Source organism: Oreochromis niloticus, linkage group LG13 (assembly GCF_001858045.2).
Source record: "Oreochromis niloticus isolate F11D_XX linkage group LG13, O_niloticus_UMD_NMBU, whole genome shotgun sequence".
NCBI classification, from domain to species: domain Eukaryota; kingdom Metazoa; phylum Chordata; class Actinopteri; order Cichliformes; family Cichlidae; genus Oreochromis; species Oreochromis niloticus.
The window spans coordinates 13,348,724-13,363,749 of record NC_031978.2 but is presented as its reverse complement, the minus strand read 5'-3'; the positions used below and the strand labels follow the sequence as shown (position 1 = coordinate 13,363,749).

Here is a 15,026-nt window from a genome sequence, read left to right as displayed (position 1 = left end):
TATATGGCTTAGTTCGAAATAAACTCTTTGACAGGATTAATTATATATTGTAAAACTCCATTTCCCATTTGTCTGCATTGCAAGGGTGAGGATCCGTAGCCAAAAAATGCAAAAACTAAATTAATAACTGCTGAATATTATACTGTACAATCCTCCCTTTCCTAAATATTACTAGTATTATTTTCTGTACACTCACTGTTTTCTTCACTTTATAGTTGCTAGCAGCTCATTAGGGTTTTACAACAACATGGTGACTGTAAACAGTTTAATATGGATTGGTAATCAAGGTGACTGTGATCGATAGCCCTGGAAATAACCTACTTACTATAGTAGAGATAACTTAGTAAGTGTCCTTACAGTGATAACCTGTGTGCGCTTTGACCATGCACGTATTCAGATACATACATCTGACTAGGAGTATATATGGAATAATTGCTCCACAAGGTAACAGAAGTGGATAAATGCAATAAGTGCATGCTAAAACAAATGGTGTTGATTAGTGAACATGGGGAGAAAAGGACAGCCTTCTGTCATCAGCTGGTTATATTACAAGCTCTATCTTTTCCTGTCTTTACTCCTCCTGCCTCTCTTTCCAGACACTGAACTGGGGATGTTTTGAGACATTTGGGGAGGATGTGACTTATTTAGTTGATTACTGCAAGGAGAGGAATATTTCTTTTGATATGGAAATCACACATCCCCTCCAAACTCGTATAACTCCATGCCTAAAAAGCACAGCAGGAATTGTGCATATGTTTAGAAGTTACATCAGCAGTTACAGGCACTAAAGAAGCTGGGCTAAGTTTGTCCTTAAATCAATTTCCAAGATTTGTCAGGCTGACATATGGCAATATATAAGCAAAAAGCTTAAAAAACAAAAATTAAAAACATTATATATAAGCTCTTGCCTTGTCATTTTACTGTGATGTTCTTATATGAATTTATTTTATTGTGAAACTGAGTATTTTTCCAGTGTGGTGTTTCTATCCTTCTTTTAAGACAGAGAAAAAGATGTAAATAATTAACCATTTTTGTATGAATTTGTAGTGTTTCCCAGTGCAATCTGTGGAGTTTATAAATCGTAATAAATCCCTTGCTGATGGAGCTGCCTCCTGGCAATCAATAATAACCTCTGCTGGCAGACAGTCAGTGGAACCACACCCTGCAACACACACGCATGCACGCAGACCAGCAGACAAATGCTTCTGCTCTAAGCATCCACATGTGCTCACATTCCCATCAGCTTTATTACATATACACATTAAAGTGAGGTTAGAGTGAAGAGAACATACCCAGCTGCAGATTAAAGTGTGAAGCGCTGTGTAATCCTTCTCTCCTCTCACTCCGAGGACTGGAAGTTGTACATGGGGGATGCTAGAGTGATAAAAGGATGACAGAGAGGAGGATGATGGTCTTGACTTGAGGACATCATATGTCACTGGTGAGAAAGCAAATAATCCAGTGTGAGCTCTCTCTGTGGCATTTAGGATATCTTTATTGAAAGTGACTCCTTATTCCAGATTCAGTCCAAATGTTGCAAAGACTCCAGTAAAAAATGTCCACAGCTCTTTTTTGATAAAATTTCATCTGACATTGGCTGCTTTTTCCACTATTTTTTTTCCCCATTGTATCTGGCCACATTCAGAAGATTTTTTTAAGACACTTGACAACTATGAATCATTCAAGCATAATAAAGGCACCTAACTTAAAGGATGAGTCAGTGTTATGTCTACAGAAGACAGGCAGCTTAGCAAAGAACCTATTTTGAGGCTTTTTGCTACTAGCATCCTGTCGTAAAAACACCTTATTTGGTCCCATTTCTTTAGTTGAATTTATGAAAATTGCCAAGGATAAGACATTTTATTTCGATAGGTATAAAATAGAATTTTGGCTGCAAAAAGGTGATTCTCAGAGAGCTTATGGTGTACTGTCTGTATGCCAAATTACGCAAGAACTGGACTGAAAATCAGTGGCACCATATCTTATGGAGTCCAAATTTGAAATTTTTGGCTAAAACCATCATCAGTATGTATGAAGGAGGTCATGAGAGCAGTACAACTATAAGTCTCTACAGCCATCTGTAAAACATGGTGTAGGCTCTATCATAGTTTGAAGCTGAATTTCACCCAGTGGTGTTGTGGATCTTTTCAAAATTGATGAAATTACAAATGGAGAAAAGTATCATTAGATTTTGATCCATGATGGATAGAAAGCTAGAAAGAAAAGCTTTGAATGTCCTTCAAGAAGCTCGGAGAACTATTCTTGAAGACTAGTTAAAAAAACTACAAGAACGCTTACAGGTCCTAAGGTTTTCACACCTGCAGTGTTTAGTCCATTTAACTTAAACTGTGGGTGGTTTTCCCCCTTGGTGTGGCTCACTTGGGATGCAAACCAACTCAACCACACCAGAAACCTTTGGAGGTGGGTGATCTTAGTCCAGTTCCAAACAAACTCTGGAGTGGTTTGTGACATTACAAGCCTGAGCTAAACACCTTCCCTTAGCCATGTGTGCTCTCCATTCTGGGATGCAGCAGATGGGCAAAGGTCACTACAGGCTATATATATATATATATGTATATGTATATATGTATGTATATATACACACATATATATATATATATATATATATATATATATGTATGTATAACAACACCCAGCACGCCCCTACGGGCGGTTTATCCTTCAAGCTCGGGTCCTCTACCAGAGGCCTGGGAGCTTGAGGGTCCTGTGCAGTATCTTAGCTGTTCCCAGGACTGCGCTCTTCTGGACAGAGATCTCCGATGTTGTTCCCGGGATCTGCTGGAGCCACTCGCCTAGCTTGGGAGTCACCGCACCTAGTGCTCCGATTACCACGGGGACCACCGTTACCTTCACCCTCCACATCCTCTCGAGCTCTTCTCTGAGCCCTTGGTATTTCTCCAGCTTCTCGTGTTCCTTCTTCCTGATATTGCTGTCATTCGGAACTGCTACATCGATCACTAGATATATATATATATATATATATATATATATATATATATGTGTGTATATATATATACATACATACATACACACACATGTATATACATATATATACATGTGTGTGTGTACATGGTTTCACTGCTGGTGAACAGCGTGATTGTGCTCGTCAGGAACAGGAGAGAGAAAGAGCTGGTTAACAGCAATATACACCCCAGAATAAAGAACCTGTTGTTTAGGGGGCAATCGCAGCAGTCCCTGCCTCTCTGTGCCTCTGTCGGCTGCTCATTTGTTTTTTCATTTGTTCTTTCATTCTTTCTATGCCTCCTTGGTTTCACTGTTCCTCTGATATCACATTGTTTTTTCACCCTCCCTACCTTAGTCTTCCTCATTTCCCACTGTCAGTTTCTCTCTCCTCTCTCCTCTCTGTCTCTCACCCTCCACTCACCCCACCCCTCCTTCTGATCTCTCATTCTGTGACACCCAGGGCTTTTTGTTCCCATTTTCTCCCCTTCTCCGTGATTCACTTTCTCTCCCCCTGCCTCATTAGCTGGATGCTTCATTGGTGGAGTGCTGTAGCTTGTTGAAGCCGAAAAAGGCGTGGTCTTTATGTCTTTTTGAAGTCTGTCTATGCCGAGTCGTTACACAGATATTTCAGTGGTTACTGGTTGAATATTCTTTGGAATATGTCAAGCTTGCGTGCATATCTGTATACTTGTTTTTCCTGTCTCGTGCACGTATTTTTATGCACACACCTTAACTCAACCAGTCAGTCTGTCAGACAGTCAGGGCTTGGTGCAGTTCTGTTCTGTTCCAGTTTCCAGTAAGCTGATCCTGTTGGCAAAGGCTAGTGGGGAGACTTCCTTTTCTGGAAGGACCTGATGCATCGTGTTAATGATCCTCTCTCTCTTCCACCCCATTTCTTTTTCCCTCTCTCTCTCTCCGTCTCTGCTGGCCTGTTCGACGAGAGTCTCATTTCATATTACAACGTCTGGGCAGGGAGCGACAGCAGAGATCATCCAGCCGGCAGAGTGAAGTGGATCACACCCCCTTTTCAACCTATTGCTCTCTCTCTCCTTCTCACACTTTTTTCACGCTCGTCTTTCTCCTACTTTACGTCTTAATCACCGTTTTTTTGTCTTTTCTTTTTCTGTCTCTCTTCCCATTTTTGTGTGTCTTTGTCTCTTTCTGAAAGAGTGCCTCTAGACTCCACTCTCAGGTAGGCAGCACGACACCAAGTCAGGAATACGCTCCTTCAGTCTACTTCTCTATCTATCTTTTCTTTCTTCTTGCATCACATATATCAACATCCTCCACCTCTTCATCTTCCTTCTCCATCTCTATTTCTCCACTTTCCTCCTGCCTCCACACCCTGCCTCTGAGCGCGTTGGAGAGAGTCGCCAATTGCGCACAGAGAAGGCAGCAAGTGGGAGTGGACCTCAGTGAGCGTGCTTGCAAGTGTGTGCGAGTGTTTGTGAACGTGGAGAGGAAGAGGAGAGAAGAAGAAGAAGAAGGAGGAGGAGGAGGGAGTGAGCATCAGCACAGTCCTCCCAGTCTCTCCTCGCTTCACGCGCACTCCCACTTTGCATGGAACAGTCCTTCTTTCACTGCTTCTAAATGGACATTTCTGTGGCAGCGTTTAAGCAGTGAAGACAGCAGCTGCTGCCACTCTACTCCATGAGCTCCTACATGCTGGATTAAAAAAAAGTGAAGAGAGGGGAAGAACAGTGGGAGAGCTCTGAATATGAGTGAGGAAGCTAAGGAGAAAGCAGGCGGCGGGAAAGGAGCCCATCGCAAGAAGAAAGGCAAAAAGGTATGAGAGAGGAAGCGGTTTCTTTGTCTTGGTGTGCCTGGCTTGTCACTGGATCATTTGCTTTAGGCTTAGCTAGTGATTTTTCATGTGGAAGTAAAAGGTGGTTGGATGAGGTGAGATTTATGGGTGAGGTTCATGAACCAATTGCAAAAGGAAAGTAAAGGTGTGTCTAACCACGTTGTTGAAAACGATCCTTTTTCAAGTGTAGATTTTTTCAGATGTTTAAGACTGAATATTATGTTAATTCTCCCATGAAGTGCTCACAGATTTATTTTTTTTCCCTACTGTCTACGACTCTGTCACGAGAGAGAAATGTTTGTTTAGCCTTACCTGGAATGCTTCCAAAGCCAACTGAAATGCGCCTGTCAGTCAATGGTTATTATAACCCTGACGTTGCAACTGGTCTGCCTGGTTGTTTTGCTGTGGCTGAGGGAACAGTTGTACGTAAAGTGCAGAGAGAATGTGTGTTATGGAAGAAAGGGGATGTCCTCAGGGGTTAGGGTGGGGGCAGTATAATGCACGGATTGCACAGGGATCTGTCGTACAGCCAAACTCCTTCACAGCTGTGTATGTGCGTGTCTTTGTGTTACCGTGTGAATGTGTGTTTATCTGAGAGACATCTACATAGTCATCCTGTTATGATCCTCTGAAGTAGCTATTATGGTTTTTGATTGAAGGTGTTCACCACAGAAACAGGTCGTGACTTATGAAATGTCGGTAAGTTTGTTTGCGCACATGTGTATACTTATCTTTGATTTTCCACTTGTGGTTGGCAGTTAAATATCTTCAGTGTGTCTGTTGGTGATGGAACCATTATTAAAACACTTCTCTCTTCTTTACTTCCCATCCTGGTGTGTTAATGTGACTAGCCTATGATAAATATGTTCTGGCACTGAAAGCAAGTGATCAGTGCAGAATACACACTTCGGGGCACCAAACCCACAAATTGTTTTCCAGATTGTTTGAGCCGCTTCAGAGCTAAAACAAGATCTGAGGTAGCCCCCTAGATCAGGGATGTAACAGAGAAGAAGAGCTACAGCAGATTTTAGCTATACGTTTTACACAGTGAGCGTGCCTGTTGTTGAGAAGAAATGTATTCTGTGCTTCTCATTAAATAATTTATAGCTGCTGTAATATGTACCACCCTCAGTGGTAAAGCTGTCAGTCTGGCTACTCATGAATAGCGAGAGACACAATTTTCAAATTGCAGACTTCAGTAAATACAGTAGTGTTGAATGTAGAGAAATGGCATTTATCTATAAAATCGTGTATGGTTTAATGGTTACAAATTTGAATTACATATGGTAATACATCTTCACGAGGGCTAAAATTATAATTCTATTGGTTCTTATGGAAGGAAAACATTGCGTTCTGCTGGGAAAGCTGAGGCCTAGCATTCATGCAGATGTTAATTTGACAGTATCACACGACCACCCGACTCCCCACTCCCGTGCCAATGGCAATGGCATTCCCTGACGGCAGTGGCCTGCCTCAACAGGAGAGTCTGCCCCACCACACTGCAAAAACTGTTAAGGATCGGCTGGAGAAACACAACAGGAGCCCAAGGCTTTGACCTGGCCTTCAAACTTCAGATTCCAGTCCAATTAAGCGTCCACAGGATGTGCTGGAACAAGCCATGTCTATGGAGGCCCCACCAGGACCCAAAGTACCTGCTTCCAGTGTCCTGGGGTCAGACACTACATGTTCGAACATGTTGATGTCCTAGCACATCAAAGCTGACACAAAGAGAAGATACAAAATATCAGGCAAATAGTTAAATGTTATGGCTCAGTAGTGTGCCATAAGGTCTAAGGAAACATTAGTGATTATATTGTCAAACACCCTCCCATGACATTTTCTGGAGGGCAAGAGGATCACTATCATCAGCCATGTTGCAAATGAGGGCTTTGCTTTTAATATCCCCAAATATATACAGAATACATCACTTTGAATATATATTATATAGAAACTGTGTCTCAGCTGAATAAGTTCAAGAATATCAGTTATTCAAATGAGCCTCACAAATACATGATGGGCTACACTCTTCTTCTTCACACGGAGAAATTGTGATTTTAAGCAAAATCTTAAATATCAGTTTGGAATATGGAAATGTAAGGAAGAGTCTCCATCTCCAACTCCATTTCACAACGGATTAAGATAAAGCGCGTTTGGTTAAATTCACCAATAGGATTATGAGCGAGGCCTTAAGTTCTCTGTTGATGTATTTTCCCCAACAAGACTCAGTCCATTATCTCTCTCACACAAGCTCCAGACTGCAGCCATGCAGCTGAAAACTGCACACCAAAAAAAAAGAATGCATATTAATGCTTTTTACATATGTATGCTGTTTAGCTGTTGTGTGAGCACGTGTGGAAATGTGTGTTCGTTGGCTGTGCGTTTCTCTGCGTGAGCATGCGAACGCCAGATAAATATGCCAGATGTGTTAATGATTGTAGCCATGGCAACCAGTCTCTCTTCTAAGCAAAAGATGTCGAGGGTGAGAGCAGAGGGAGAGGAGCGAGAGAGAGAGAGTGAGTGAAGAGGGGGTGGACTGGTGAACTTGGTGGCCAGAACAGAATTTATTTTTCATGAGGCAGCTGCTGTGACGGGTGAAGCTCAAGGATACAATCAAACATCTTTTGACTCAAGGTCCCCCGACTTATACTGATTATGACAGGCGTCGTGAATCAACCCCAGATTCAGTGTGGTGTTTAGGGACTTTTTTTTCCCCTGATTGTTTGTACTTATCTGGGTGTATGTGCGTGTGTGTTTAAGTGTAGCATGTCTGGTGTGTGCGCTGAATATTTGTCTGTGTAGCACTTTGATGTTCCTCCAAGTGCTCTATGATCTCAGAGAGGCTTAATGATAAGAATTCGATGTAGTGATAGAGATAATGAGGTTTACATAACATAAGCACACACAGTATTAAAAGGAATTCAGTTGCAAACATTTCCAGCACAGGGAAGCTGCTGGGTGTATGCGCGCACGGCGGGCGTGCACATGTGCACGCACACGCTCGTAATTGGACATCTGGTTTGAAGCGCTGTGTTGAGTTACCGTGTAGTTCGTTTAGCTGCTTAAACTACACATAGAATGATTTTCTTACGCAGGAAATAAGGAAGAAAGATTTGCTGTGAGATAAAAAGACCCCAGAGGGCTTATATAGAAGTATGTCCTTTTCAGAATCCTAAAAAACTCAAACTAAACTCAATAAAATTAAAAAAGAAAGAAAGAAAATGATGAAAATACCCTTTTTAATCAGATTTATTAAGCACAGACTTTGTACAGGTTACTTAAGGAACTGGTGTGGTTCGCAGTTAAAATTCAGATGTTTTGCAGTCTATGAATTAAAGCAGGGGTGCTAAGGATATCTGTGCATTTTGCCCACAGCAGTGGCTTCTCTGTATAAATCTCCTCAGAAAAGTAAACATAACATTACATAAGAAATGTTCACGCTGAACTGAAGAAGCACCACAGTTTTACTGGGGTTATACCATCCAAAAATAAACTGCCCTTAACTGCAAGATGTACTCTGTGTTTACACTTCCTGATGATTGTGTAAGGAGCCATGGTGTTTCTGTCAGAAAAAACCTAAGGAGAGCTGCTCCTGTCAAAGCTTCTGACAGTCCAACATGCTGACAAGTGGAGACAGCTGAGAAGCACGCTATCACCGAAACACTAAAAATTGTGTCACAAACAAGCCGCTGCTGTTGATCAAATTTCCCCACCGTCAGTATATTCTGCCTCCGCTCCTCGCAGTGTGTTTCATTCTCACAACGCAACCACAAGTGGCAGTAAGAGTTCATTTACTTGTTGCTATGTCTTTTTGAAATGAAAGCTTTTAGGGCTGTAGCTGAAGCTTTCGTTGTGATATAGAAAAAATAATGATGACTTTAGCTCAATTTCTACCATCCTTCCAGTTTTCACTGGGCTGCAAACATCCCCCTTTTGTCTCGCCTCTGTTGTCTTGTTTCTAATGAGACAGCCAGTCGGCCAGGCAGCAGAGCTTGGGCAGCTCTGTTCTTTGTCTTGGATGGAAAAACCCTGCCAGAGACAGAGAGCCCCGCGTCTGGAGGACTGGTGAAATAAGCCGTTCTGTGACAGTGCCTTCAAAGAGAAATTGCACATCACATCCCCCAGATAACAGCAGAGCACTGGTGAATGTGCTGATGGAAGATGTGAAGTGTGTGTCTGTGTGTGTGTGTGTGTGTGTGTGTGTGTGTGTGTGTGTGGAGACTAAGAGAGAGCAAACAAAGTGCTGCTTTTGTTTTTCAGATTACGCTAATGGACTTGGCACAGATAAAATCCTTAAAGAGGTGAAGGTTGTGCTTCGTGGGTTTGGGAGAAAGTATGTGGTGAAAATTTAGAGGAAATACAAGTAAATACTGTATAATGCTTCTGTAAATAGAGGTGAGCTGGTTAATTTTTGGATAATGAATTAGTCACTTAAGTCATATCTAAACAAAAAGCCAATGATTCTCCTTTCCCTGCACCTATGGGAAGATTTGCTGTTTCTGTCGGGCATAATTAGACCCTAAACTGAATATCTTTGGCTTTTGGATGGCGATGAAAAGAAAAATACTGAAAAGACATGACATTGGAGTTCATTCTAACAGAGATAATTTACTGCCTACTCGCATTTTATTAATGATTATTAGATTAATCACAAAACAGCCAATGCCAAGATGACTTGCATATCAAAAAATATAGCTAAGACTGAATGTTGAATTATATTCAGTTTTGCTGAACTATTATATTATGTTTGTTCCAAAAGGTTTTTCAGTGGCACACACACAGAAAACCCAAGAAAAATCTACTGAACCTGAATATTGATATTGGTATTGGGCCAAAAAACATGAGGTTCTTCATCACTTCACCTCCTTGGCATTCCTCGCTTTTGCCGTATATTCTAGGTGCGGCATAGAAATGTGATGACTTATATATAAAACCACACACACACAAACACACGTGCTGTTGGACTGTGGAGGTGTGCGCATGTGTGGTCCCTCGGTAGCTTTATAAATGTATGCATGCATGTGTGTAGGTGGGTGTATTCCTACCATATCTGTGTGAATGTGTGTTTGGGTAGGTAGGCGTCACAGAGCCCGGGCACAGCTGTGCGCCCTGGGGAGAGGGCAGTGGGATCAGCCTGTCAGAGTTCCATCACTTTCAGATGTGCTGTCTCTGGTCCTCTGTTTCCATTGAGGGAAGAAGAAAAGGATGTGGAGGAAAAGAGAGCAAAACCATGAAAGAGGGCAGCTATTGAAATAGAAGTGAGAGTGAGGTGTGAGCAGATGGAGTGACAGAGGAAAAGATGGAAAGGAAAGGGATAAGGAAGTACGGAGGAGGCGTGCTCCTCTGTCAGTCCATTGTTCTGGAGCACTCCCTTAATCCCCAAACTGCTTCGCCAGAGGTTTGAAAGGGTATTATGTTATATCAGGAGTATTTGTCCGATAATCAAGTTTCATAAAGTCTCTACCACCACAGTTTTCCACTGTCTCAAATAGTCCCAGCTGTGAAAAATATATTTTTAAGCATAAGGAAATCAAAACAATCACGCCCACATTACAGCGATGGCACAGGTGGGTGAAGGTGAGAATATGCGTTTAAATAGAGATGTTCAGGAAGACTTTTTTCATTACCCCCCTTTTTTAAATGATTTAAGTGTTTGTTGTCATCTCCTCACCTGTTATAACTTCAGATCTGGCCTATTGGAATCTATCTTTGTCTTTAAACATGATTAACAAGCTGAACAAAGTTTAGCATAGCTTAGCCCTTATGAATCCAGCATAAATATGTGATTTGCTGTTTATTTGGTTGAGTCACTGACTGTTTAAAAGGCTGACCAGTTGTGTGACTACAGTTTTAATCATATCATCATAAGTTAGCTTTCTGGACACAAACCTGAGGCAGCTGTCAGACAAAGAAATGCTCAAACTGACCTAAGTACATGCAAAAAAAAGCACACACACACAGACTACGGATACAGATGGAGTGGCCTTGGCCAGGTAGCAAGGCTGTTGAACCAGACCCAATTAACAAAAAAGGACTTACAAGGGCTCGCCACTTTTCACTCTGTGTATCCGTCCCCCACACAAACCTCTCTCATCACCCCTCCTCCATCAACAAAAGCAAGCAATTTGAAAAAATGCCCTCGTTATTTTTTTTTTACGTCTGTCAGCGAGAGTGAATCAATATCAGTGAGTGCTCAGTGCAATTTTAAAAGAGTTTCCCTTCCCGCAAGAAATAGCAAGAGCCCGTGTTGTGCTGTAATCTCATATCGGCACGCTTATTATTAGACACATGTGAAAACCTGGCTGTAATTATTAAAAAACGACCAGCCCTTAGTCAGAAAATTAAACTTCAGATGGCTGAATATTCTTTGGGGTGTGCTTTTAAAGAAAAGACAGCAAAAATAATGACTTGCAGCAAGATTTGAATGTCAAAAGACCCCAAATTTTGAACCTCGGCTGCTTGGTGACCCAGACTGCAGTTGCTTTCAGACGTCGACAGTGCAATAATACGTGTTTTTTTATATCCACTCTACTGGTATTTTCCTCTGCTGGCAGTCACTGTTCCCTGAACTCCAGAGCCAATTCCGTTCCCCACAGCTCCGTCCGGAAGGCTCTTTACATCGTACTCAGTTGTGCTCCTTCCATTCCTCTTTCCCGTCTTTTCTGTCTCCTTCAAAAGGCTCCACAATACGAGTCAGTCGTGGAAAACAGCAGAGGAAAAAGATGGTTGAATGCAGAGTTTCACTGTCAGATTTAGACACCTCTTTTATCAAGTTCGGGATCCTCCTTAAGCCTCTCCTGGCCCAGTGTTGCCATGGCAACTGTTAAATGCAACAGAGCGGGATAACAAAAGCTTTTGTTCCATACCAAAAGCAATAACAGTGGTTTATGCTCACGGTATTGTCTGCCGACCCTGTAGTGACCGCTTCACTCTCCCACCTTTTTTTTTTCTCAGTTATTTGACATCAGTGGTTTTTACTATGGCCGACTAAGCACTGGATGAAAACAGATTAAAGTCCCACGACTTTATTTTTAGTCCATATTTAAAAGAAGTGAGTCACAGATTCTCTGGTTGTTAATTGTTCTGCACAGAAAAAAAATTGCACTACTGAAACTGATGTATGAGTTGTTAATAGGGTTTTGGTCATGATGCAGGGAATAACGACTGACAAAGATCACACTATTCCCACACTAATTCCCACAGTGAAGCAGCAGGGAAAAGTGTCATGTGATGTAAATTCCTGTTTATTATGTTTGATGTGCAGACTGATTGTGTTTATTCGCATAGCAAGCTGTCGTGGGTGCAAACAGATTTCAGTTTCAGATTTCAGAGCAGTGGCCCCACCGTGACCTGAATGGTGCCGTTGACAGTTACAGTACAGTGTTTGTAAGTGAAAGGACTTATTAAACACAATTTAATGAAAAAGGAGAAGTAGGGGTCTGCATACCTCTCCGTTCCTTTGGTTCTCAGGTGTTGTTTATTTAAATCGGATGATGTATTCTAGGATCAGGAATACATCCACAGTGGAGGCAAGCCAGATGGCTCACCCCTGCTTCCTCCGTGGGATGGAAAATGACAGCTTGCTGGTGAATAAAATAGGTAAAGGAAATGAAAAGGGAAATGTGAGCAGATAGCTGCAGACTCTCTTAAAACTGTCATGTGCCAGGACCCTTCTGCTGTCTCTCTGCTTGAAGTTGCACTTAACAGCAGGATCTGGCTTCCACTGAAATTCAAAATGTCTGACAGATAGCCACAAAACAGAGGCTGTGTTTTCAAATCTAGAGCAGATTGCCGGTTTAGCACTATTCATGCTAAGCTGTTTGGAAATCCAGGTGAGAGAGACGTCTAGAGACTTTTTTCCGTGTTATTACAGATGATTTTAATGGTGTAGTATTAGTGTTTTTAATAGCATGTTTTAGGCTATTCTGGCTTCTATAAATGTTGCTGGTTGTTTTGTTACTCTTTGATAGATATATAATTGCTGGCTGAATTATGATGCATTTCATTCTAGGAGCAAAGTGCAATGTCCTGTACCGCATCAAAGTTGAAAAGAGGCAGCTGAGAGGGATGGTGAGTGCAGAAAGTGCAACACTTTCCCTCAGGAGTTCACAGCCTGAGTCCTTCGGTGCTTATGATTAGGGAGCAAACACACTTTGTTTGAGGTTAAGAAAAGATTTTGGTTTCCTTTAAAGTGAGCATGTGCCTCACACTTCATGTCAGTGTTGACTTTCTGAATATTAAGGTTTTTCTGGGTCTGAAAGAAGAGATTTGTTGAAATTAATCAGCATCATAGTGAGATAACATGTTGCCTTGAAAGGTTTAATTTGCTTACAATAGTGAGCCATTGTTCTGGACTTCTTGTCAAGCACCCATCCTGCTGAGAAACAGGAATTTTCTTTCGAGTGTCAATGAAACGTTGAATAACAGTTGTCATTAAACCTCTTGTGGTAAATTTTGCATGAGCAGTGGGATTTTCATCAGCCTTCAGTGGGGATTCCATAATGCTACAATTCCCTTATTCGTAATTTTATGGTTTTCCCATGCTGTCTGGTGGGCTCTTGGATCGGCATAGGGAGGAGGTGCGGGGGTGGACTGAGGTATGCCAACTGGGGGGAGAGAGACCATGTTAAATGTGCCCATTTTTAGATTTCAGGTCAGGATTGACAGCAGCAAAATGTGAGCCCAAAGCAACACCACCTGAGCCAGACGGCTCGATAGCATTGGAAGGCAAGATTAGGCAGACAGAAACAGAGAAGGTGGAAGAATATGCAGAATGAGAGGCAGTAGAGGATCGGGAAAATGACATCTTTAAAAAAGAGTGAGGCGTAGAGATTCACGACAGGTGAAACCAAAAGGGAATTCTGTGATGTTGAGCAAAGGAAGGAAGCTGTAGGAGAAGTGCAGGGGTTTATAAATGTATGTAAGCGGATGTACACATGTACACCTAAAATAAACACCTACAGGCATGTATGAGATCTACATTTCCAGGGGCTTCAGTGACAGTGATGGTGCTACAGAGTTTTCTCTATTACAGTATTATGTAACCCAAGAAATCATCCCCTCTCTTCTGTAGTAAAACTGTGACATTTGTCAGCTTTCAGTGCAGGAACAAAAATGTTAACCTCATCTATTCTCCAACTCTGCCTTCTGCTCTCTGTTTCTCAAACTGCTATAGAGCTGAGGGACCAGACACATGGAATTGGCTACATATTTTTATTGATAACTCAGTTGTTGGTCTGTTGAAGAACAGACCAATCTTATTTTGAGTTGCTGATGTTCTTTGCTTAAGGGATGCAGCAAATGCCTGTTTTTTATTAGTCTGGCTCTGCATTTGACCATTTCTTTTTGGACATTTTGTGATCTAATCTTTTGCTGCTGCAAACCGACATTATTAAGTCATTAATAATGAGAAAATTGCCACGCTGACAGCCTTCATTGTATCTCTTACTGCATCCATCCATTGCATCATAAATTTTCCACATCAGTGACTTTAACGAGAAGGCGGCAATTGTTATATGCGCTTTGTCACATTCCAAAACACTCTCAACAACACACCACCTAAGATGTTATTACAGTCGTAACGCAAAGGCCCATTACATTAAAAAGCTGCATGCCATTGGCCGTGTCTCATATTTTCTTCCAAGCCATCAAGTCTGTATGACGGCTGAAGGCTATCATCGCCGCATTTTTGAAATGACTGTCAGATGATTTGCATGAACCTTTAATAATGAATTGACTGAAGGCGATAATAGTTTCCTGATAACTGCCAAACAACAATTCCTGACATCAAGAACCTTGTCAGAAAGTTGGGTTCAAACTATTGCTGCTATGCACACTGACAAGTATATCAGAATGTCTTAAAACCTTCGCGTTCTTTCTCTATTTAATGTGAGGTGTTTTCTTCTCTGGAAGGTATGCTTTAAAGTTCAGTTTTCTCCACTGCAAGGCATCGCTTTAAAATGGATGGTTACCTGGAAGAGAGAGGAAATTATAGATTTTGAAATTGGGCATTGATTATAGCCACAGTGAAAAGTGCCTTCTAGGCACAGTTGTCATTGCTGTATACACATACAGTAGCTGAAATGTGTTTGCCTGACTTGCAATAAGCTGAGGCACGAAAAGTAGCATTGCCTAAGGCTTTGATGAAGCACGTGGGAGTCGTACAGTGATAACATGTGATTTTTATACCTCGCAGTATTGCTTTGTGTGTTTGCTGTGGAATGCCCAGTGGTTGCAGAAG

At 41.7% G+C, this 15,026-nt stretch overlaps 1 protein-coding gene across 1 annotated transcript in view; it reads left to right on the top strand.

Moving 5' to 3' along the window:
- Window positions 1-3,601: 3,601 nt before the first annotated feature.
- ank3a (ankyrin 3a) overlaps window positions 3,602-15,026 on the top strand; it is a 118,444-nt gene continuing 107,019 nt past the window's right edge. Inside the window, exon 1 of the mRNA XM_025897635.1 lies at window positions 3,602-4,771. Coding sequence (XP_025753420.1) covers window positions 4,703-4,771 — 69 coding nt within the window. The 5' untranslated portion in view covers window positions 3,602-4,702. The remainder of the gene's footprint in view (window positions 4,772-15,026) is intronic.